Source organism: Megalops cyprinoides, chromosome 3, assembly GCF_013368585.1.
Source record: "Megalops cyprinoides isolate fMegCyp1 chromosome 3, fMegCyp1.pri, whole genome shotgun sequence".
In the NCBI taxonomy this organism is placed as follows: domain Eukaryota; kingdom Metazoa; phylum Chordata; class Actinopteri; order Elopiformes; family Megalopidae; genus Megalops; species Megalops cyprinoides.
In genome coordinates, this window is record NC_050585.1 from 13,981,731 (window position 1) to 14,006,161 (window position 24,431).

Genomic DNA, 24,431 nt, shown 5'->3' on the forward strand with positions numbered 1-24,431 from the left:
ATAACACAAAAATGGTATGTGGTGTGACAAAGTCTGAATACCTCTCATCACGATGAGTAAAATTAGAGTGGTTGTATTGCTCTCTGTTTTGGTGTCCGCCTGCATTTCTGTACTGTTGTTTTGTGAAACCCTCCTTAACCTGTCACCCAGCACCACAAGCAAGTGGAACATTTTCAGCTCGAGAGCTTTGTCTCTCTTAACATTCCTTAGCATTTAAGCATGGATTATGTCTCTCTCTGTCATCTTTAAATTCAGCACAGCTATAGCCTTTCTGAGACTTATTGGTTTGTTTAGAAGTTTTGTTCCTGCATTCTCAAAAGCAATAGTGTTTCTGTAATTATTTGAGTGATTTTTTTTTTAACATTGGACCGAGTTTCATCCTCATCAAAATCAGCCTTAAAATTCACTTAAAGCAGCCATAAGGCCACAACAACTGAGCCTCGCTTTAATTTGCGTCCCCTCCCCGAGTGTGATCACAGAACACCCGATTCCTCCTCCCTCTCCAGTCCCCCTTATGTGTTGCCTGGTTGCCATATCATTTAGCTGGCCCTTCATTTCTCTAATGAGTGTGAAGGACTTTGCTCCTGAATTATTAATACTGAGCTGTCACAACACTGCTGCCCTATGAGCGAGCAGGGAATCCGCATTGGACATTGACACCATCATCTGGATTAGCAATTACCGAGGACATTGCGGATCTTTCAGCAAGTGCACGACATCTCCTTAAAGGTTATCGATGACAAGACACTGCTCGGCACATTGATCAGGAGTGAAAGAAAAGCATGATGCGATTACACCCTTTTGTCTTCTGTCCTCTTAATCTTTTTTTCACATATAGTTTGGTTGTTTCTTTTGTGCTTTATTCTGCAGCCCTCTGTTTACTGTGTCCAGTGGTTTCCTGCTTTGAAATGCAGATAAGGTGCCTTATAACAAAAAAAGGAACCTGGACTGTCATGGAGCTAACAAGGAGTTATCTTCTGATTAGATTAATTTTGCTACTCTTTAGATGTTATGCCTGAAGGGAAACACTCAAAACTTTCACTTTTAAAAATTTACATTTATTTTGTTTCTCTTTGTTGCCACACTTCATCTGTAAGGAGTCCGCATGCAACTTGTCTAATTTCAGCACTGTCGTGTATCTGGGACAACTGCAGTATATCAATCTGGTTTCGAAACATAATTTCATGAAAAAGGCAACATTACATTTTCCGTACACAGGATCCATAACCACCTCTGTGTGCAAACACATAAATAGTGTTTTGTTGATGCCGATAATTCTTGTCATCAACATTATTAAGTTATCCAGAGCTTAACACAAAATGTATATGCAGCACATTACAAAACTGATACTTAAGACTGCAAGTACTTTATTCAAGTTCTCACAAACGGAAAGGTTAATGTTAATGTTCCCAATGATCAACCACACTACCAGAGGACAACAGAAATAAATATTAAGAACACTATTCAAGTTTTGTAAATATAAAACAATACTCCAATACCCTGATCTTATTGTTGTTTCCATGCAAGAAATATAAGGTGTGTGATATATGAACTGTTGGATATAGAGATCAGCTTTAATAGGGGACGGTGCATTTGTTATTTTTCTGAAAGACAAGACGAATAAATGGCTTCCTGTCCATAAAAACGTAAAAACTACAAGCCCCAACATGCACTTCGTGCACGAACCGTCCTTCGCCGGTCCTCCCCTTCGTTTGAGTGGCAAGTTGTTTGTTTCACTGTTACCAGCTGCTGGACTATTCCAATCCCTGTCGGAGAGAAAACACGGGGACCGTCAGTCCTTCTCTCTCTTCTCCCTCCCCGTTTACCTCATTGTGCTTTCTTTTATTTCATCCTGCTTCTCTTTCTCACTCTTCTCTTCAGTGGATAACTTTTCCTTTCCCCTTCTTTTCCAACCTCGTACCTGCTCCGTTTACAGGTTTTTAAAATATCCGTCTCTATAGCTATATTTATTTATTTATTATTTTTTTAAAGAAAGGTTAAAATATATATTTTTAGATGATCCACAAATGAGAAGACGTAAAAGATGGAGTTGCATATTTTAGAACACAGCTTGAAAGTAGCGAGTATAGCAAAAGAAGGCATCCAGATTTGCACTCACGGATTAATCAAACTCGCCTTCTTGCCATCCAAAACAAGGTAAGTATGAACAATGCAAGTCCGCAGTAATTAAAGAAATCCTTAAAGAAGGATTGTGTTGTACGTCGTTTTCGATCGTCAGCGTTATTGTTATCTTTTTAATGATGAATGATTGCACAAATTTGTAGGTATGGTGTCCTGGGTTTAGCCGTAACTAGCGAGCTAAGTTCTTTATTCAGTTTGCAATTAAAATGCATGTTGTGTAGCTATTGCATGAAAAGGAAGAGCTGCCAAAAGTAGAGTCCTCCGCCACCATTATTGTAATATCATAAAGTGTCATTTGTTTCCTCCTGTATTTTTGTAGCTTCGAGTGGAAAAAGGGGTGTGTGTACGCGCTTAGTGTGTGTAGCTTGCTTAGTCGTGTTGTTTTTTTTCCTCTGTGTAATCGTCAAATTAAAGGGGATGGGGGTTTCAAATTAAACTTGAGCCGGCGTTAGACGTTTACTGTACGTAGCTGGCGATAATGCTGAATTCATGTGTCCGGGATGTTGCAAATCATGATGAATGTAGCTATCTAGCGCCGCGAGCCATTCTCGCACTTGCTAGCGAAGTAAACAAGACACTGTTTGCTGTGTTGTTTCAATAGCATTTGTTGTGCCCTATTAGCTAGCTACATTCGCATTGAACTACTTTGTCGGTAGATGTCAATATTCACATGTCTTGGCGCTTCTCCTTGTCTATAAATCACTCTTCTTTTGGTACCTTGGCTCATAAATTAGGCTTACAGTGAAACTGAATGGGGACGTTGCCCCCTGTTCATTGTATAAAACTCGGGCTGCTTGAAAAAAGTAAAACGTGAAGGAGAAAACGTGCAAAAGAAGGAAACCAGAACTCACATTATGTCAGTTTTTTTCCTGAAGTGATCCTCTGAATCCTCTCAATGCATTTTTTCCAATTTATTTAGTTTTATTGTTATTATTAGCTGTTATTGTTCAATCGGCGTCATTCTATGGCATGAATTTATGATTCGTATCACATTCCAACTGGTCTTATGAGCAGTCGGGCTATCATCTAATAGATTCTCTTGTTCTAGGTAACTTGCAAGGTTTTGGACACCCTAAAGAGAGCTGTGTCGAACTGCGGCGTTTCATTTATTAAATAAGGGTTTTGTTTGTTCCGATTTTAACCGTCTTTAAACCATTATTTCAAATTGTAGTTGACCTGAGCAGTGTGCTCTGGTGACCTTTAGAGATTCTGGGTAACAATGGAGGCGATATTGATAAAAAGAGTGCCTTAATTAATCCAGGTTTGTTTTGCAAAGCTGTTTACCAAGTGCTCCGCAGTTTTACAGCCTTGTTTACCAACCGAAACTAAGTGCAGTGGAATACACCAGATCGTTTTTTTAGATTGGAGTTTTGGGTCGAAGATAACGGGGAGCTAAGATAAGAAAGAAAATTGAATTAGTAGAATTAACCCACTGGGTTTTTTTTTCCCACCATCAGGTTTGTTAACATATTATGTTGTTGATCTTATGAGCGTAGCATTGTGGCTAGTTGTGAGCCCTATGGTGTTGATATACACCCTCTATGCATGGAATTTACACAAAAGTCCACGCTATGCTGTCAGAGTTATAGTGTCTTTCCTCAGCTTGTTGCATGGTGTGACCTCTCAGGTCTTCTGCAGTCCATCACCTCCCGTTTACAGTGTTTAGTTATGAGCTGAGAGAATTAAGGCCCGTTAGTTTGTTAACACCTGTACAGTGTAAGGGAAGTAATTGAATCTGGGCTGTGGAGTGGCAGCGCTTTAAATTATGGCCAAGTTGGACGATGTGTGTGACACCTCATACATCACGAAAGGTCCGCTCGCTGCAGGAATGGTGCTGTCAGTATAGGAAGCGCAGGAAATGGCAGCTTTGACATGGGAAAGAGTGAGTAGGCGACTCAGCACCAGGCATTGCACAGGGTTGGCACAAATGGAGGAATCCAAAAGTTTGACCTTGACCAGCGTCTTGTGATGGGTCTGGTGTGGATACTTTCACAGAGGTCTTCCTCGTCGAAGGAAAAACAAAGCCAAGGAAGTCTTGCTTTACTAAAGAAGGGCGCACTTTCAAACTCGGTGTTGTCTCTGCAACGGAGTGTAGCTTGTGGTTTTCAGACGTCCATACTTCTCTCAAGTGTGTCCCATTGTTTCCATTGTTGGCAGCTGGAGCTGGAAGTGAATTAGTCTGTTTCCAGAAATCTTTTGGCTCCTAGGAGGATGTGGAAATCTTGGATCAGACCTCATCTATGATCTGGGCCCCCATGCGACAGTCAATCCTTTACACTGGTCATGGTGCTAATTCCCTGATCTCTTGAGTGGAAAAATATCCTGAGCAGACTTCATCAGCAGCAGTTAATCTGTGCATTTTTTTTCTTCTTAGATTATTATTTTGCCTCCATCTTTTCACCACAGCTGCATAACTTGTGGTGAGGTGAGAGATGTAGATGGGTTGTTTGTTTGAAAACTGCTTGGTGTTAGCGTTAGCCTGAAACAAACTTACTTAGCGGCGGTCTGCAAAGTGTCTCGCATCTATGTAGAATGTCAGTGGCCTGTGGGGTGACTTGAGAACAGCAGATACAACACATAGGTGGCTTGGAAGTCAGTTGTAATCTGGAGTGTTGGTGATGGCCTTACTCCTGGTTGTGCTGACTCACTGTTTATGAGAGTTTATCTGAAAATACAAGGGGGGTAAAAAAAACAACCCTCAGAATTGTGTAGGAGGCCAGCAAAACTAGCATATGAGAGAGAACGAGCACGTTCAAGGCCTACCTCAGAACCAGCCCGTAGAGAATGAAAGTGCATGCCGCATTAACAGTTTTTCTGTGATATCTAAATTCACCACAGCTGCGCAGCCTCATTGAGAAAAGCAGCAGGAAGGCTCAGCCCCTGTGTTTTCACACCTTTCAGCGGTGCACAGTGCGAGCAGTCAGAGATGTGAGATGTCGAAATAACCGATTGCAAGGATGGAAATCAGATTATCTCTGCATAGCAGTTGTGCCATTTTGTTTCTTTTCCAAGTTCCAGAGTCTGTTTCAGATGCCAAAACCAGGTGTTTAAAAAGGGATTTGCACTTATTGAGTTCGCAGACTCGATGAAAAGAAATCAATATGAACATAAAACAGATTTGTACAGATGCAGTTATAATTAATTTCGCCACCGTTGTGATGAAAAGCAGCAGGTTTCCACCCTCCCCCTTCGGACGAAAATGCTACAGCAATAATTAAGATCAGCACCGACATTTTTTGATTTGAGTAAAGGGGATAAATGCAGTGGGTGGATGCCTTCAGTGCTCTATATCCTGTCTTCACAACACAGTCATTGTTTATGATCTGTTGACGAGTTCACTGCTGAAGTTCCTCAGGTTTTGGGGGCTCCTGTCTTTTTTGACTGTTTGTTCTGTATTTTGTTTCCTCTTTTTTATGCTTTCCGCCCCACCTTTTCGTCCTTTTTGGAATCCCCAGTTGAACATTATGCTCGTCTGGCTGCATGTGAGAGATACAGGTGCTGTGAGTACAGGCCTCCGGTGTGTCAACAGCAAGTATTTTTCATGCTACAAGTGTCCCGCTTGGAGAGCAAATGCCAAATGGAGGATAGGTGCATCTCCCTGATGTCACCTGAGTGACACAGGCCCATTCGCAGGATGTTGAGATAATAATTGTGTAATCAAACACATGGCGGAGTGAGGCCGGTTCTGTTCCACAGCAGTGGACTCCCAGAGGCTGTCAGAATGACACGGCTCGGACCCAAACCCAGGTCTTCAGGACTCAGCCTGTGCTCTGAACAAATTCCTTAGACTAGGCAGTACCTCCAGGAACTTCTTTTTCTCCATGTCACCACTACCTGTTTTTTGGGATAGGTTTTGTAGTGAATAGGTGATCGTGGCTTGTCACAGTCAGTGTCTCGGCGTTATGTATAATGGTCCTGAATTTTGTGGGAGAGATGACTCCTGCCTTCTAGACTTGAATATCCTGTGTATGAAGCTTTGTTGAGTTTAACAGAGCCCTTGATAAAATGAGAGAAATGGTGAGGAAGAAATCATACACAGCCAAGAATTGCTGAGTTAATTGGCATATTAAATCTGAATGAAACAATATTTTCCCTGATGCCTGACAAAAGTTGGGAATGAACTGGACTGTACTGAAGAGTATTAGACAGGCTGGAGTTGGTTGTATCGTCTTTAAATGTCCTCAGTTGTATTCAGTTTGTAACGTGGTCTGGTAGTGTATATATTTCCAGCAGTCCAGTCAGCAGACAGATGTACACAGGTTGTGTAAGGTCAAGTGAGTCGTAGGTTTAACTTTAGCACCAAAAAGTAATTGGTAGATAAAATGGCTACCACGAATTGTGCTGCCCGAATCTACCATGTGCAGCTCATACCAAATTACACATGGCATTGTGTAATGAAGACAAGATGAATTTTCATCCTTCTGGAATCAACAAGTTACAAGGTACCCCCGAAAGGAAAAGGGATATGTGGGTGTGCAAGCGTCACCATAAATAAAGACTGCCCTTGCACAGCAGTCTGAGTTGGTTCAGGTTTTATGACTGGCATAACAGTCAGGAGCAGCTGCTGCATCTCTCAACCTCAACATTCATTTGGGCATGTTTGCCTGGACAGATGCACGGCGTGAAATATTCAAAAACACTGCTTTAGGTTTGCAATTCCATCAGCGCTCCAGTCTGCACTGCAGCCTGCACCTGATATCTGATATCATCATATCCCAGAATGCAAGGTGATGCTACCTCCATGGTGTGGCAGGCCCTTCTCTTTATATTTCTCTTCATAGCACAGACACTTTAAGGATGATGTACATCGCTGTGAAGGATCAGATCCGATATATAGCTTGAATGGTATCCACACAGATGTGAGTGCCCACCTGCTACTTGTCTGTTTGGTCTGCTTGCTGGGGTTCCTAAGAGCAAGTTAAGGACAGCACAACATAGTGGTTACGGAACTTGATTTGTAACCCAGAGGATGTCAGGTTTGAGTCCTAGGAGGGGTGCCGCTGCTGTACACCTGAGCAGGGTGCTTAGCCTAAATTGCTTTAGCAAACATCCAGCTGTGTATGTGGGGTAAAATGTGAGCACTGAAAGTGTCCCCTGCATGAATGCATTTGCTGAGCAAATAAATCATGGATGGGGCAGCCGGTGCCCTCCTGCAGCACGGCTCTCCGGGCGGCAGAGGTCATGGCAGTGCCGGGGGGCATGGTCACAGCAAGAAGTCTGGGGAGTGGCGGATGAGTTTGTGCAGAGGATGGGAAATCGGCGAACAGGCCTTTTGATGATGCTCAGCTCACTGCAGGGATTGACAAAAAAGGCTGGCCTGCTTTCTCTCTCTCTGCTTGTCCAGAGTTTCAGAGCTGCAGTTCGGAGCCCTAATTCCCACGACGTTCAAGCTGACTCACGTCACGCATGCTGACTCTCAACATCTCTTCCGCAGGTGTAAATTCTTCAGTTTGACAGAGACCCCGGAGGACTACACCATTATTGTGGATGAAGAAGGCTTCAAAGGTGTGTACTTTTGCCATCTCTTCTTATCTGAGATTCAAACCACAAGGCACAAAAATCGGCAAATATTACTTTACTGTAATTACTTCATGCATTACTTAACACCACCTTTTCATCACACACAACACCACCTTTTCACCACACACCACCCCACCTGGATTTCCCTTTCCTATCATGGGTTAAAAGAAGCCAGACTGTCAGTGGTTTGGTTTTGTGGTTGAGTGAATGAATCTATGTCATTACTTACTGGTTGCTAGGGTGACCCTCATTGGTCACCATAGATACTAGAAGCCTTGTGTTGCGAAACAGGTGCAGGTATTCTAGACAGACAGGAAGTTTTATCTGGATTGTTTGTGTTTCTTTGCTGCATTAATTCTACTTTTTGCTGGAAAGTAAAACTGTAAATAAACCGTAGCTTTTTGGTTCAGTTGTTTACAGTACAATGTATTCTGGTCAGGGCAACATTTACCCAATACCACAATATATTAGAAAAAGATTGAAAGTACGATTGGATTGAGAATTTCATGTCTTTTATACGTTTTCACATCTTTTTCTCATTGATATATGATTGGTTTGAGTAAAAATAGTTTTGAGGAATGCAATTTGATTATATGTCCAAGTCTTTGTCAACATTGACCTTTTTCTAGGACACATGCATTCATTGCAGAACTGAAATAGGTTTGTGATTGTCATGCTCTGCCCATGTAATTTGTTGATCTGCTTGTCTAATTTATCATGAATGAAAGGAGATGTCATTAAATGCCAGACAGGATATAAAAAATTTGGGGTCTTAACTCATTAAGGTTCTAAGAAGAATGGATTCATGTAGGAGTATACTTGGTTGTTTTTAATGCACTCATAATACCACTAAGAATTTTTAGCAAAGTTGCAAGAGTAATTATATATAATACTTTATAAATAATCACTTGTTCTTTCCCATTGTCAAAGAACACCTGACAGTTCTTCTGGAGTGATGGATTTATTCTTTGGCTAACCAGTATGAGGATGGTCCTAACTGAATCTTTTACAAACAGAAAATGTGTCTTAATATGATGGATGCATTTCTCAGCCATTGTACATACTCCAAAACATTTTTTCCTTTCAAGGATTCTGCAGACTTCATGCTCTCATTCTTGAGACACAGCAGTCATTTCTAAAACGTAAATGTTTTTAAGTATTGTACACTCTTCATTAGGACCCCTTTTGCCCTCTTAAAGGCATTGTTCACTGAAAACAAGACATTTGTTTTTGAAGAAAAAATGAGAAATGATTTGTCATTGGGTTGTATTTCATTTTTAATGCTGTTTTAATAGGGTTGCATTGAATGTGTTCATCTTTGATCATGAAGAAAACATTTTTAAATGCCCCGTGGTGGTGATATGTCAGTCCTTGCTCAAAAGACTGTTTACCCTCCCAGTCCCATGGCATTACCTCAAAGCTACACTTGTTTGCTGAGACTAAACAGTTTCACCAGTGGGATTTGGATCCTTATCATGGATAGAATCTGCACCCTGATGCCTGAACAAGGTGGTGTTTGCTGGCAAGGAGTTGAAATGTTTATCATCTGTGATTACAGGTGTGACGTTACCTTGATCACTTTTATTAGTTCTTGCAGCAATTATTAGCTAGTTATTAGTGTGTGTTGCCATGGAGGGACAAAGATAGATGAAATTTAGGGCAACTTGATAGCCCAGTAACTACATAAAAACCTCCCCAAGTCACAGATGCCTAGCTTGTTAGTTACCGATTTAGCTCTGCTAGTTATGTTTCTGTGTGCAAACAGTGTTAGCCAGGCAGGCCGTTGTCATGAGCTTTTACAGCTACCTAGCAAATAGCTAATCCGTCAGTACTGCAAGGTAAATGGACAATGGCTAGCTAGCTAAATTTAATCTGATGAGTAGGCTAGTTAGCTTTCACAGAACTATTTCTCACTGCTGCATAGACCATGTGATCAAAGCAGTTTATAGTGGCATTGAAAATGATTTGTGAAACCCATGACATTCAGCTATCCAGCCAAACTAAGAAAAACCGAGGCTTGTAATTTGTAGCTTGTTATTGGCACCATTCACTCTGTCTCATACTCTCAGATGTGTAGTTAGTGATGGTCAGTGTGGAAAAATAGTTGGTACCGGCACAGACTTCATCTGAATTTCTGTAGCCTGCATAAAACTCCGTTTGAGGTGTAGCAGAGTCCTAAGAGCAGCCCTGACTGAAACTGGCTGAGCACACACAGAAAAACCTTGGTAATCGTATTCTCATGACCGCATGGCAATTATGAATCGTTGGCAGAGAATGATATATGACTCTGCTAGGACCTCTGCTGCTGCTCTTTCGACACACAAACGTAACACCCTTTGCCATGTTGTGGGCGAAGATTTTGAGCACGGACTGCAGTGAAGCACGGACTGACATTGGCATGCGGGGTTGCATTAGAGGGGACTTAAAATTGCCCCCCTTAGTATTTTTATATTTATTGCCCATGTCACAATATTGAACAATGCCTTCAAGAGTACACTTAATTCATGAATTGCAGATCATTACACATAAGAAGAAACACCCATTATTCTTAGAAATTCCTTACTTAAGCACTACCTTCAGCATAAAGGCTTATGAGTAAGGGATTTGTTAGCCTGTAAAGCGATAAAGCTTGAGCAATCAAATTGCTGTATGCTAATGTGGTGTTTGTTCACAAGTTTTTATTTTACTTTTATGATTGATAGAAATTATATTGATAAAAGCGCAAGAAAATATTATTTTATATTATTCCCTATTTACCTAACAAGTATGAAGATGAATTAGATTTGTTAATACCCATTAATTAACCACAGTAATTTTCTCTCAAATCTGGGCAGTCATGCCATCTGCGCCATCCAGTAGTATGTATTTTTTGTTGCTTTTATCCTATTTTGACCTATTCCTCTTAAAGCACACAGTGATGACATGGATGATTGAGAATTCAGTTTACAAGCATTTTTGACGAGAAACACGTTTTATTCTTTGAAAATCTGCAAACATTCCAATGAGGGGGAAAAAAAGATGTATTATTAAACTGGGAGTCATGTAATTGTGTTGTTTTTTTTCATGTGTTCTTCAGACCTAAATGGCTCCAGTGCCTTTTTCTTTTAGAGTCTCAGCCTTATCAGCAGCGCAGAATGTCAAGTGGTCATCACATGTACACAGGGCACGGCTTAAACAATAATGTAATAAATGGCATCATTCAGTACTGAATTAGTGACGGGTGGAAATGTCAGCTTCATCACCCCTGATCCTCAACCCCCCATCTTTTCTCCTGCTGTTGTTTCAGAGCTGCCCGAGTCCGAGCATCTCAGCGTTGCAGAGGCCACATGGCTGGCCCTCAACGTGGTCTCGGGGGGCGGGAGTTCGTCCAGCTCTCAGCCAATCGGAGTCACCAAAATCGCCAAATCAGTGATTGCGCCCCTGGCGGACCACAACATATCTGTGTTCATGCTGTCCACCTACCAGACCGACTTCATACTGGTAAGGCCTGTTCTGTTCCATGGGATTATCCATGCCTCCATCAACATGTGCACTATGGAGCCAAACGTGTCCATCGGCCAATTAAAAAAAATAACGTTTTTGGGGATATTGTAGAATGTTGCCTTTCCTCACACTTAAGCTTGATTGGCAAGCAGAGACGTCTCTTTTTTGGATGAATTTGTCATGCTGTCATTCTTTCTACGTGACAGCTCAGATGAGAGAGAGCTGTGAGAATGTTTGCCATTAGAATTTGCATGGCCCTCCGTTTGCACTCATAACATGGATACCGGAGGTTCGTAATAAAAGCAGAGCATATTGGAGGCATTCGAATGCTAGCCCTCTCCCACAGAGGTCAATTGGCAAGTGTATTCTGGCCCAGTCACATTCTGGGCAGGCAGTACTGCAGTCCACTTTCCTCATGGCAGGTGCCGAGTTACAGTTCACATCCTCCAGTAATCAATCTGAAAAACCACTCATGCAGTCAACATTGTCCCTGATACTTGTGTTTTAGGTATCAGGGACAGTGCTAAACTCTACGTTTTGCCAAGCCTTCATGGATAGAATACAATAAAATGTGTTTGAAAACTAAACTTTTATTATAATTTGCTGTTCAAGGATTAACAGGAGGTATGTAAATATTTTTAATTGCACATAAATAAACTGGTTTACAGTCTCTGGCATTTAGCACTGTCTGCACACGGTTGTGACCTAGCCTTTCTACCCACACGCATGAAAAACAGCATGCACAAAGCACCTATCGTCTATTTTTGGGTTTGGGGTTTTGTGGGTTTTCAACAAAACAAGCAAGGTTACGGTTCATAGGGATTATATGTTTCAAAGCAGTTGCTGCAACTATTGTTTATCACAGAGGCAACCTGAAGTACCAGCAGGGCTGCAGACAGAATTTACCAGTGTCAGATCAAGCAAATTTCTTACACCTTTTTTGCACCTTGGAAGATAAGAATTCAAATGCCAAATGTCAAAATGCTCTGGATGCTTTCGCAGTGGAAAACAAAGAGTGACAACAAATTAAACCTCCTGTCTCAACCTGAATCATCCTGCCTTTTTTATGACACTGCGATAAGGCTATGAAACAAGTTCTTAAATTCCTTCCCAAGAGAACGGCACTGTGCTGGCTGCAGTCTTGTAGCCAGTCTTTTGTTCATGGACGCCATCAGATGTTGTTACAGTGTGAGCAATGGAGGTCAAAGATTGCTTGCTTTCACTGAGCCTAGCCTCGGCACGAAACAGCGCATGACACACTGATTGTCTGAAAGGGCAGGGCTTGGTTTTATTCAATGGACATCTTTCCCTGTGTGCCACTGGGAAGATTGTCTTTATTGTAAAACTGAACATTCATATCCTGAAATTTTGGTGCAATGATGAACAAATCTGTAATGGTTGTAATGGCTGTTTATGATCAAATCTGTGGTTCTGAGCTGGTGCATCACCCATTGATTTTTATGTGTAACTCTTTAGAGGCTGGTAAATTTGTGTTTTAGGCCTTCCTCACTGCAGAGCTCAATATTACTGTTAACCACTTGGGATTTAAATCCACAGTATGCTAATAACTAGTGCCATTTTTGCTGTCAGCATCTGATAAATGCTCCCCCAATGCAAAAAGTAGAGATACGTGTTTGTAGAGCAAGGAAATTGTTTCCATATCTGTTTTGCCAGTATTTTAGCTTCGGATACATTATTTATGAGCAATACAGAAACGCTGGCTGTTTTTTTTTTTTTTTTTTTTTTTTTAAAAAGTAGTATTGCATGCTCGTGTTTTTGCAGCTAGAACTTTTGTGTGTGTGTGAGAGAGAGAGACAGGAGAGAGAGAGACAGGAGAGAGAGAGACAGGAGAGAGAGAGAGACAGAGAGAGAGAGACAGAGAGGGAGAGACAGAGAGAGAGAGAGAGAAGCGCAAACGTGTTTACTTTCCTCACAGCCCACTTCCCTCAGATTCACATGTGACTCAACCAGCTGAACTGTAACCAGACACATTTCCACATTTCAAAGTCCATGCTATTTTGCAGCGTTTATTTGTGGATGATATCATTCACTAGTGGTCACTTAATCAGGCCGGTAGTTTGTAGATGTAGTTGTGGATGTAGCTTCCCCCATCCAGGGGTTTGGCCAGCCGGCGGCATTCCGTGCCCTGCTGCTGGGGGAAACATGAGGCCTGCATGGGGAAAAAAATCAGAGCCTGTTTATGAACCAAAAAAAAATGTCAAGCCGATGGTAATCTGCCTGCATTATGTAAGGAGGATCAGCTTTGGATCAGCTTCTTGCTGGAATTCACTGTAACACTCGTGGCCGTGTTCATGGTCCTTGCCAGATGCTCCCAGCCAGAAAACCATCACGGCCTTTAAAGGAACAGTGGAAATAACCTGCCTCACAGGAGCCTATTGTAAGCAAGGCCGGGTGCTGGATTGCCAGAGGGAGATGGATGCTTTTTACTGTGATTATCATTTTGTGTTATATAAAGTGCTGGCCCTGTCCTAAATGCTGAATGCAGTCATTGGAGTGAGCCTTAAATAACTTGTGAATCTGACTCAACAGGCCCAAAGGATTTTGCACCTCACCACTCTGAGATCCTCTCCTTTTGTTTGCAGGGTTATTACAGCCACAATAAGATTTTATTGAGTTGAATCAGAATATTATTTTTTTTGTTCCCCATGATAACACAAAGGTATACTGCAAGTGTGTTACTTCAAGCAGCTACCTTTCTGGTCCCTGAAAGTGCTGATAAGAACTAAGATGTATTTTGGATGCATAAAACACCACATTGCTTAAAATCCTTTCAGGATTTAATTTATTAATTAATTAATTTTTTTACTTTAACCAGTCTCAGAAGTTTTTTTAAGTGCTCATAGGAGGCATGCTGTAATGATTCTTCTACATGCAAAAAGTTTGTCAAAAGTTTGTTGATAATATATTCACATTTAATAAATGGTCAGATTTCCCTTTGAAATGCACAACAGTGGCGTCACCTTATATGACGCAGCACTCAAATCCAAGCAAGCGCCGATGTGCGAAGGCACTCCGCTCTCATTCCTACTGCAGTAAATAGCTTGCTGAAGGCACTCAATTATCTGCTTGAAGATAATATGTCTGCGTCAGCCCATATCTCAGAGGTTGTTAACTGTGTTTGTAATGCAAATGCTTACCTCTTTTGACTTCTATAGTAATTAAATCATCTATTTCCAATTACTGTGTCTAACATGTCTTAAGGCACACATCAAGCACTGAAAGCCCTTACTTACCAGTGTATTTTTTTCTGCATTTGCTTTCCATAAATTGTATAATGTGCTGACATCTCACAGTGCACTTATAAGCGAGCAGCTTACAGTTTGTGCCAAATGTGCAAAGTCTTTGTGAGGCAGGAGCTTTCCTCGCCACTTCCTTTCCCGACAGTAAGTTATTCCCTAGCTGGCAAACGGCGCGTCAACAAGATCCGGCATAAACAAGTTAAACTGCTTCTTATTACAGAATGCACCGAGAACATTGATCAGTTGTGTGGCCTGCACTGTGCGCCACGGGTAAACCTCCAGATGGCAAGATTGCATTTTGTACTGGGACAGATAAATGGTCTGAGGGATGTGATGTGTAGCATATCAAAGGAAGTTGATGAGAAAGAAAGGCTATGGAATATTGTATATTTTATGTATTCATGTGCAGAAATATCTGTTCGCATCATGCTGACCTGAACTTTGATCGTATTTCACCATAATCTGATCTGCTGTACAGCAGTTCACTTTTGATCCACACATCTGTAACTGTGTTGAAATGCTCGATTAGCTGGATGTGAGCGATTTTGAGCTCATAATCTTCTTTCCGCTCGAGCTCACTTGCTATCAAACGCATGGTACCAGTGGCATCTCACACTACACTGAAGCTATGGAATTTAAATATAGAGCCTTCGTAGGTGTTTGTCTCTGTCTTCATTTGAATAACTGTGTCTCGAGCTGGACACGAAGGCTATTAAATTTCAGAGACGATATTGCCTTGTGGATTCTCTGAGCGAAGAACAAAGTGTGATTAAGCAGCAGAGTAGATGCTGGGGGTTAGGGGGGAGGGTATCGTGAGAGTTAAACTCTTTTGCACTGATTCACCCCCCCTTTTTTATACTGTACTGCCTGCTGGTAACCCTGGAGATAGAAATATCTGGTCCACACAGAGCTTGTCCTGATTTCTGTGCTCCTCACAGTGCCGGTCTGTGTCCGCAGGTTCGAGAGAGGGACCTGCCCATGGTCATGCACACTCTTTCATCTGAGTTCACCCTTCTGCGGGTGGTTAATGGAGAAACCGTCGCTGCCAACAGCTTGGGGGTCACCAACGGCTTTGTCAAACCCAAACTGGGTAGGTCCAAACTCTGCACAGCGCAGTGAAGGCTGGCAGCTCCAAACCCATATTAAGAGTTAGTTTTAGGTCAGTGGTTTGGTCTTTTTTTCTTTTTTTGAAATGCTGTTTGACAAATTCAGCTTGCCAGTCTGAGTATGGAGTATTTCTGTGTATTTTCAGATTTGAATGTTGGCCTCAGCAGGTGTTTTTTGCTTTCGAGTTGACCTTTCATTTAGCAAACAAACTTTGTGTTTTGGAGTGCCTGCCGCTTGGTTGTGTCCCTGCGATGAGCACATGCATCAAGGATGCAGGCTCACAGTGTGTGTTACTGTGCATTAATTTAGCACGCCCTTTCAAGGCTCCTTCCTAGAACTGAGACCCTGGATCTGCAGGCTGACATGCTGCCAGTTGAGCACTGGTAGCTGTCATCTGTTCATCATGCCAAGCTCCAAGTGACCTGTTATGAATCCTGATATTTTGAGAACCAAACTGCAGGTCACATATTGCATGGGTCGTGTATGTGATGCAAGTTTCAAGAAAGTATTATTTATCAATCGGACATTACCGGCCTCTCATTCACCTGCTGTTTTCGGGAAGGTCAGCCTTATTGTTGCTTGGTAATCTACAGTGATAGTGTCCTCAGTAGAAATCGGTTGAAGACATTGTATGTTTGGTATGTCATGCAGCATCTTCCCTGCTTTGCGATTTTTAGTCTTTAGTCTTTTTTTTTTTTAGTAGAAATTCTTTTGAAGGGATTCATGGTGTAACTTTCCTCCACCGTTATTGCCTAGCCAATAGCACACCATGCTGTTGCCTCTAAGGTTTTTTTTCTCAGCTGACTAACATGGAAGCGTCTTGTCTCCAGTCCAGCGCCCCATCATCCATCCCCTGTCCAGTCCCAGCAACATGTTCTGTGTGACCAGCCTGGACCCTGACACCCTGCCCTCTGTGGCCACTCTGCTCATGGACGTCATGTTTTACTCCAGCGGGTGAGTGCACCTTGTCGCTTTCCCCTCTCGATTCGCATATGGCCCTCCCTGAGAGCCATCTGTCACCTCACCAACAAAAAAAAAAAAAAAAAAACGAAAGATAATCATAACTTCATAACCATAACCATAGAGTGCTGTTAGAATTCTGATGCCGGGGGGTGTTGGGATAGTTGGAGACCTTTTTTTTGGGGGGGGGGGGGGGTTAGTAGTCCAGAATTTTTCTTTTAGCCATTGCAAATTATTCCAGAAATGGTCCTGAATGAACAAAGGTGGGCGATGAGGCCCACTCCTGACCTTGCTTGGTTCTGACCGCGACGGTCACTTTGACCTCGGCGTTTGCTGTCACAGGACAAAGGAGCCGGGGGCGGCCAGCGAAGACTCTGGACTCATCCGGTTCTTCTCCTTCTCCCTGATCGAGGGCTACATCTCCCTGGTCATGGATGAGCAGACCACCCGCAGGTGAGAAAGCTCTCTGACTGTGGGAGTTTCAGAGGAAATGCTCCCTCTACAATTTCTTCTCTTTAGAGAATGCATACACGGCCACTACATACTGTGCCTTTACAAGCTGTGGTCCTCTATAAGGATCAGCAGAGCCTCAGGTTAAGCGATTGTTTGATTAATTAGTCCCAGATCTCCGGCTTGTTTCAAAATCTTTCACTCGTTGGCATGGACAGCGAGGACAGCCATTATCCTACAGTCACAGTGATGTCAGTGCACTGAGTCACCCATGCAGTGGGCTGCACTTCTTTCAGGAAGGTGGTGCATGAAAATGCAAACCAGAACAGCACTAAATGGTAGTTTCTAGAATTTCTTGCTGTTGAGATTCTTAAGGATGGGTGATTTTTAAAGCTGAGTTATCCCTCTTATTCCTCTCCGTTGCTGCAGGTTCCCCAACAATGTTCTCTTCACCAGCGCTTCAGGGGAGCTATGGAAGATGGTCCGCATAGGAGGGCAGCCATTAGGATTCGGTGAGTGGGAGCTCACATCCTCAAGAACCACTTCTACTGTGTTCTCTCCTTCCCTCTGTGTCTGTGTAGACACACCTGTGGGTGGACTGAGAGGGCACAGAAATGATAGCAACACTGTCCGTCTGTAGATGAAGAAACTGCAACCACAGCAGCTTCATTACCTGCAGCTTGGCATTAGCAGGCTACACAACCATCAGTGCTAATATGCATAATAATAGACTTGGCTGTGCTTAAAGAATTTCATATTAAAAGTCTGCCAGGCATTTTTTTTTAAATGTTGCGTGGAGCATCAGAGTCATTCTCCTGTCCCAGTAGTGGTGTGATGTAAATTAGTGAATTTCAGCTTGGGGGAGGTGATTAACATCTCCTTTCGTTCCACTCTGTTCCTCTGTCTCAGACGAGTGTGGCATCGTGGCTCAGATATCTGAACCTCTGGCTACCGCTGACATTCCAGCCTACTACATCAGTACCTTCAAGTTTGACCATGCTCTGGTGAGTGAGGCTCTGCTCCCATCCTTCCCGTTGCGTAGTATTGTAGCGGCCAACAGCTCGAACAGCTATGAAGGAGAGGTTGCCAATCCCTAGAAGACAGAAACGAGGACTCGGGATGAATATTGATCCTGGGGCGCTCTCTCTCTCTGTCTCTCTCTCTCTACTGCAGCATGAATGTGACATTCATGAACGTGTCATTTATGATTCATCTTGGCCAATCTCACTAGTTTTGCTTTCCAGTAGCGGAAGCGGTCATTTTTCCCTGTGAAGCATTGGCTGCCACTATTCCCATTAGTGCTAATCTTTGAAAGCCAGTGCTTTTGATGACCATGTGTGTGATTTATGAGACTCCGTGGCTCTCATCCATTAAGATCACCCAAGGAATCACACATTAGTCAAATTAGAAAATCCTACCTCAGAATTCCTCAGGCTTGGAAATATTTGAGGTTTACAGAGAACTTAAATCTACATTTCCCTTTTGGTGACCATCTTACGTCTATATTCTAACAAATATCACTGTTTAGATCACAGTGTTGTTAAAAAGAGTTGATAATTTGGGTAGCTGTGGTCAGTGATCTTATCAATTGAAATGCAGTTTTTTCGCTTCATGTCATCTCTCTCACCTCTTCATTTCTCCCCTATTGCACAGCTTCTCAGTCCAGTAAATGATGAGATTACACTCCTCAACACCCCCCACCACCACCACCACCCCCACCGCCATGCCCTTCATCTTGCTGCTCTTGATAAGTCTGCCCTCTTCTTGTCTGTCACAGGTCCCTGAAGAAAATATCCAGAGTGTGATTGGAGCCTTGAGGACCAATGAGAGCGCAGGACAGTGAAGGGCAAGAATGCGGGATGGGAGTCTCGCGCCTTCGCTGACACATTGATTTATCTACAGATAATGTCAAACTCTTAAAGTGCCAAGAGCTTACCAGTGGACTGCTGTGGGGGGTGGATTAGGGAGGAAGCTAATAAAGGTGGGAGGGGTGGGGGACAGGGAGGGCATGGGGACCTCTCTGCTCCATTAAGGAGCAGCTGACCCAGATCCTCCTTGTCCCGTTCTCAGAGACTGTGCCAACACCCTTCCTCTCCACTCCAAACTTCTGCCATCCGCTCCTGACCCAATACAAAAAAACCTGCCTCTTCGGGGATCCAAAGCTCGAGTGACTGCAGCGTTTTTCCTCTGTCCCTCCTCTCCCTCCCCCGCGTCACATCTTTCTACCGTGGCAGTGCGGTCTGCTGAGACCCGGGCCCAGCTCCCTGAGACACTGCGGAGCGTCCCCCACCTCATCTACCCCCCTTATGTGGTGCACTTGAGGCCCTTGACTGCCTGTGCCCTCAGGTGTTGCTTTGATTTGCCAGACTGGGTTTTTCCTTTCCTTTTTTTTTTTTTTAAAGTTGTATTTCTCTGCTGCTTTTCCCTCAGCAACCAAAATGTTTTGTTACTGGCCCTCCCCTTATCCTCGGAAGGAGAATGTACACAGAGAAACAAACCTAGTGTGATCAGAAAAGGTTCCCTGCTCCTGTTTTATTTTTATCTCCTTTTTTTTCAGTGCCATGACACTTTAGGCCTAAACCGATGCCTTGCTTTACGGCTCAGTCCTTCAAATGGAGGGAAGAGAACTGAGTTGCTGTTTGTGGTTACAGACCCCCGTGGTGCAATGGCGTGGTGTGGTTTGACTTTCACACATTTTTGAATAAGCTGTCTTTCATTGTACGTTTATACTGTGTAGTTTGATAGATGATAATTTCATGATAATTAACTGCCAATTTGTGGAAATGGTATCGCTTAAGAAGTATTCTTTTCAATATGAAATATCCACTCTATTTCAGTAATATCAAATCTATAGTTCTTTCAAGATAGGGATGAAATAGAGCTAATTAAAAATACTCCGTATATAGAACTGTAGCACATTTTTTGTTTCTAATGACAAGGTAATGAGTAAAAGAGGTTAGTCATTTTTGTTAGGCAAGACAAGGAACCGGCTTGTATTCAGTGGTTTCAGGTTGAGGTTGAGCTGACCAGGGAATGAATTGTGTAAAAAATTGTGCGAGACCTTTTCAGTGAGGAAACCAAAAACTGGCCACAAGAGACAACAGCAGTTTTACCCAGTGTGCACTCTGTTCCGGTTCAGTGACATCACACACTGATGGACTGTATGCACCCTTGCAATAGCCACACTGCACTATCACACGACCGGCTTCCACACTCCTGGTCTTGGGCTGTTTTGGGAGAACTCGAGTTTTTCACTTAGTTCTTCCTTACCTTGTTTCAGCTGGAGGAAATGTTGTGTCGCATGAAGAGGAAAAAAAAAACACCTGACCACACCCCAATTCTTACCAGCCCTTACCACAAGTAATATGAAATAGTAAAAGCTAGCTATTCTAACATGGAGGAAGAGGGGTGGGGCGCTAACAGTGTTTGTTTATACAGTTGTGAATGTGAGTTGCAGCTGAGGTGCCATTTTGAGTATTTGGCATTTCCTGCAATGCTGGCGTCAGTTTAGGCCTTGAAGCCCCTAGTCCGCACTTTATTAAAGGTCTATCCTCTAGACCGTGTAACGAGAAAGCTGGCTATAACCTGTTCCCTAGAAGGAAGCTCTTAAGTTGGTCTTTAATATGGGTGCGGTTATTGTTTTTTTTTCTGCACCAAGCAATGGCTTTCTTCTTCTTTTTGTTTGTTTTGGATAGCAGAAAGCTTGTATTTATCAGTGTTAAACTAAAAAAGGGTGACTTTCATGATGCAGAGGATTATAAAAATAAAAAAAGCTTTGTTTGGAGCTTGTGGCGTGTTTGGTTTTGGGAACCCCCTCACCCCACCCCCATCCCCTTACCCCACCTGCTTCTCTTCTGCTGTCCCCTCTCCTCTCATTTGGTTGTTCTGATCCCTCTTGACTTACCTTTAGGGCAAAGAGGTGCTGTGTGCTAGGTCAGGAATGAATGTTGTTTGTGACTGTGCTCGCAATGATCTTTCTTTTTAAGGCTTTATGTCAAATTAACCGCTTCTCTTGGATCATCATAACTTAGAACATGTGACATTAAATTTCTTTAGGCCATGTGCAAACACAGCCACGTCTATATTGTTTTGCCCTCCCCACTCCCCCACCCTTGCTGGTCTTGCCAGTGTTGCCTGTCTTGACCAGCAAATGTTTGCTTTCCTCTGACCTTTTTGTTTGCTAATCATTTTTGTTAAAATGTTTTGAAAGTTATGTTTACTTAATTCACAAACCCCTTCCATAAACCCGGCGTGGCCTAGTAATGGGCTTCTTTGCAAATAAAGCATGCATTTAGTGCTGAGGAAGCTGTAGTCCACGATATCAAATTTATTTTTGAGTTCTTGTTTTGACCGCATTACTCCTTCTCACTGCTAATGCTAGCTCATTCCAGATGATTGATCTGGTACCATGCAAAAGAAAGTTGTGTCAGTGTCTTCCTAGTGGCGATAATTTTTTTTATCCTTTTAGTGAAAAGATCAGCAATATCACCACTTGTAACAGCATTCAGCCATTTTGGGGAGAACTTGAGAGAAATCTGCATTCTCACTGGCCGCTGATTTCCTATTTGAGTGATTACGTATTCCAGGCAGTCTTTTTAAGAGAGTACAGATTGCCCCATACATCTGCCAAATGTACCTGCAGCCTAAATTGGCTTGGTCACTGTGTTACCGTCATTATGTGAGCAGATTGCTAAAACATCATTGGCCACCAATGAAATGGAGAAAATGTTCTCTGAAGGCATTACTCTATTTGAATATATTTGACAGAAAAAGTACATCATCAAATGGCCGTGAAGGACACAATAAATACAGAAAGTAAACACAGTACAGGTTTCATTTGTCAAACAGATAAGTTAACCTAATAGAATAAAACAATGAAGCACAAATGCAGAAAAAAACATGCACGTTAAGACAAAAAATTGGGACTCCCAACAGTTTTGAAGTGCTAACAGTGTTGGCGTAAGCACAGAGTACTGAAGTGAAAGAATGGCACTGGAACAACTGAAAGGTTTCATTTGCAGATATTGAGAAATGTCTGCAGACCAAAAAAGGGGCTACCATTTCTGCATCCTGATGCCTCAATGCCTTCAGCAATTTCTGTAAAATGTTGAGAGTCTGTGAGAAGTACTGTTACAGTGCTGAAAGCTTAAAGCAGATCGCTACAATGGGTGGTCTTGGAAATGCTTTGCAATGAAAATGCTTATAATTTGGTATTAAAACCTTTTGGTATTACTACAGTCTGAAGGGGGGGGGGGCAGTTCAACTTCATCCTAGGTCACCAAGTGCATTTAAAACTATGGTTGCTAAGGAATGGCTAAAATACAGTCTGGACAGTGTGAAGTAGACTGGTATGCAATGTTCCAGAACAGAGATGATACATGGCATTATATAAAAGGCTGATTGGCTGAAGTTTCACCACTGCTCTTGGCCTATCAATGACCCGTTCATAGCGCTCAGTCCAATGCAACCGATTGCTATTTATAGAGGGTGCTGAAACCAACGTAGATCATTAGGTTACCCTTCAAGTAGAGGACAGGTGATATTCTTGGATCAATAAGCCAGTTAACAAGTAGATGGAACATGTTGAAATGCTTCCCGTTGTTGGTGGCACCACTTGGTCACCCGTTATCACTGCTTCGCTGTACGGGGTCAGGGGGTTAAGTGTAGAACTGGTGATTGCAGTTTACTGCCTGCCACTCTTCTGGGCAGTAAACCTTCCTTGTATAGCCAAGAAGGCCTCTCAACAAAGCCAACATGGAAGTCAAAAAATGAAGAGCAGAGGCATGCATATTAACATATAATTTTTTTTTATCTGGGTCATTGTTGCATTGAGCAACATTCAGGAAGGCCAAATGTGAAATCTAATTGGCTTGCAGCTGCACCGCACCAAGTAACACGTCTACCCGAGGAATCTTTTGTCCTTTACACATTTCTCACGTCCACTGTAGACAGTATTATTTTGACATTTGTGACACTGAAAGGAATAGAAAAATTGTGATACTGTCACTGGAGGGTGGCCTTTTATTTATGTGGATTTAATACCCTACATTGTCCACAATGAAACCATGAAACCAAATTAGCCATTTAGTGTCTGCTAAGTATGTTTGGACAACAGGGCTCTGTTATCTACTAAAGATACAACACTGCTGCTAGGTTCTGAATGTATGGTCCCAGTGACTATCCCTCAAGGTTTGTTTGCTGTTTACCATCCATGCGTAATGTTTTTTCCACCCACTTGTTAAAGGAGCAAGTGTATAAATGGCCTGAAAGAGTGGGAGGCTGTTTTTTTAAACCCCACGCCCTACACACACATGCACACACACATTGTGAGAAATGGTTTTATACTGTTTTTCTGATCCTCTGCAAATTGTGAAATGAAGATGATTCAGAGAGAGCAAACCCAATCCAGCAAAAAAAAATCATGTGTGGCAAATAAAAATTGAAGTAATAAATGAGTCTGCCTCCGAGCCTCTATTCTGCATTTGTTTCCATCAGTTGTGTTTTTTACATTTTTAAGTAAATGCTTTTCACGGTCTGCTTTTGCCGATTCCCTGACAATAAGCGGAAAAGAAATGCCGATGGGGTTCACTTGGTAACCTGAAGTCACCTCTAAGCACATGCGCATGGAGACATTAAGGGGAACTGCATTTTCGTTTTTTTCTTGGAATATGTACCCTCTTGATCCGCCCCCCGATCAGCAGCCACGGTAATTCAAAATTTATACTTTATTATACCCAGCGTTTCCCCGAGGCCAGATAAATGTCAGTGCCCAGGAATCCGTCACCGTCAGAGGACACATTCAGAGAGAACTGGGGAAGAGGCGTATCCGTGGAGATCATGCCGAGCAAACAGCTTCAGTGCACCAGGCAGAGGGTTTGAGCTGAGTCACATAATGGGGGTACTCTCCATGGGCATAATTTATAAAGCACCGCAGGCCAACTGATTTAATATTACCTGGTCTGGAAGGAAAGTAAAAATGTTCTTGAAATGCAAAGACACAGCTTTTATTACACTAAAAATATATTTTTTCTTTTTTTATCTTCCTGCATTCACTTTAATGTTCATTAAAGTGAATGAGGCAACCTTGAGACAATATAGGTCTCCATCCCCTTCATTACACAGACTGTCTTGCATTGATACACAAAAACCGGATAGCAGGGTCCAAGGGTCCAGCAACACTCCACCAGGTATTTATTTTCTGGCTGAGGTTAAAAAAACATAATAATCAAAAGCACTTCACAGGCAGCCAGGTGATTTCAGGATGTAGAGGTTGGCATAGTTCGGTATCCATGGTGAGGTGAGTGACAGCGCAAGGAGAAGAATAACAGATGCGTCATACGAGACATGCTGCGCTTTTCAGTCCTGTCAAGAGCTGCCTTCCCAACTGCCCACCAGTGCTGCTTCTGTGACTTTATTCTTTTCTCAACACACACGCACGCACGCACGCACGCACACGCACACGCACACGCACACGCACACGCACACGCACACGCACACGCACACGCACAC

At 42.6% G+C, this 24,431-nt stretch overlaps 1 protein-coding gene across 1 annotated transcript; it reads left to right on the top strand.

The window, feature by feature from the left end:
* The first annotated feature begins 1,732 nt into the window (after positions 1 to 1,732).
* Positions 1,733 to 24,389, top strand: castor2 (cytosolic arginine sensor for mTORC1 subunit 2). Its single transcript, XM_036524690.1, has 9 exons — positions 1,733 to 2,157; positions 7,577 to 7,647; positions 10,949 to 11,142; positions 15,363 to 15,495; positions 16,343 to 16,466; positions 16,815 to 16,925; positions 17,352 to 17,434; positions 17,832 to 17,926; positions 18,700 to 24,389. The coding sequence occupies exons 1-9, from the start codon at positions 2,045 to 2,047 to the stop codon at positions 18,763 to 18,765; spliced, it is 990 nt and encodes a 329-aa protein (XP_036380583.1). The 5' UTR covers positions 1,733 to 2,044; the 3' UTR covers positions 18,766 to 24,389.
* The last annotated feature ends 42 nt before the right edge of the window (positions 24,390 to 24,431 follow it).

Bases quoted from the DNA above. Each gene is read 5' to 3' on its own strand.
- castor2 (XM_036524690.1), top strand. From the start codon at position 2,045: ATGGAGTTGCATATTTTAGAACACAGCTTGAAAGTAGCGAGTATAGCA. The intron at 17,435-17,831 runs GTGAGTGGGAGC...CCTCTGTCTCAG, and splicing joins AGGGCAGCCATTAGGATTCG to ACGAGTGTGGCATCGTGGCT. The intron at 17,927-18,699 runs GTGAGTGAGGCT...TGTCTGTCACAG, and splicing joins TCAAGTTTGACCATGCTCTG to GTCCCTGAAGAAAATATCCA.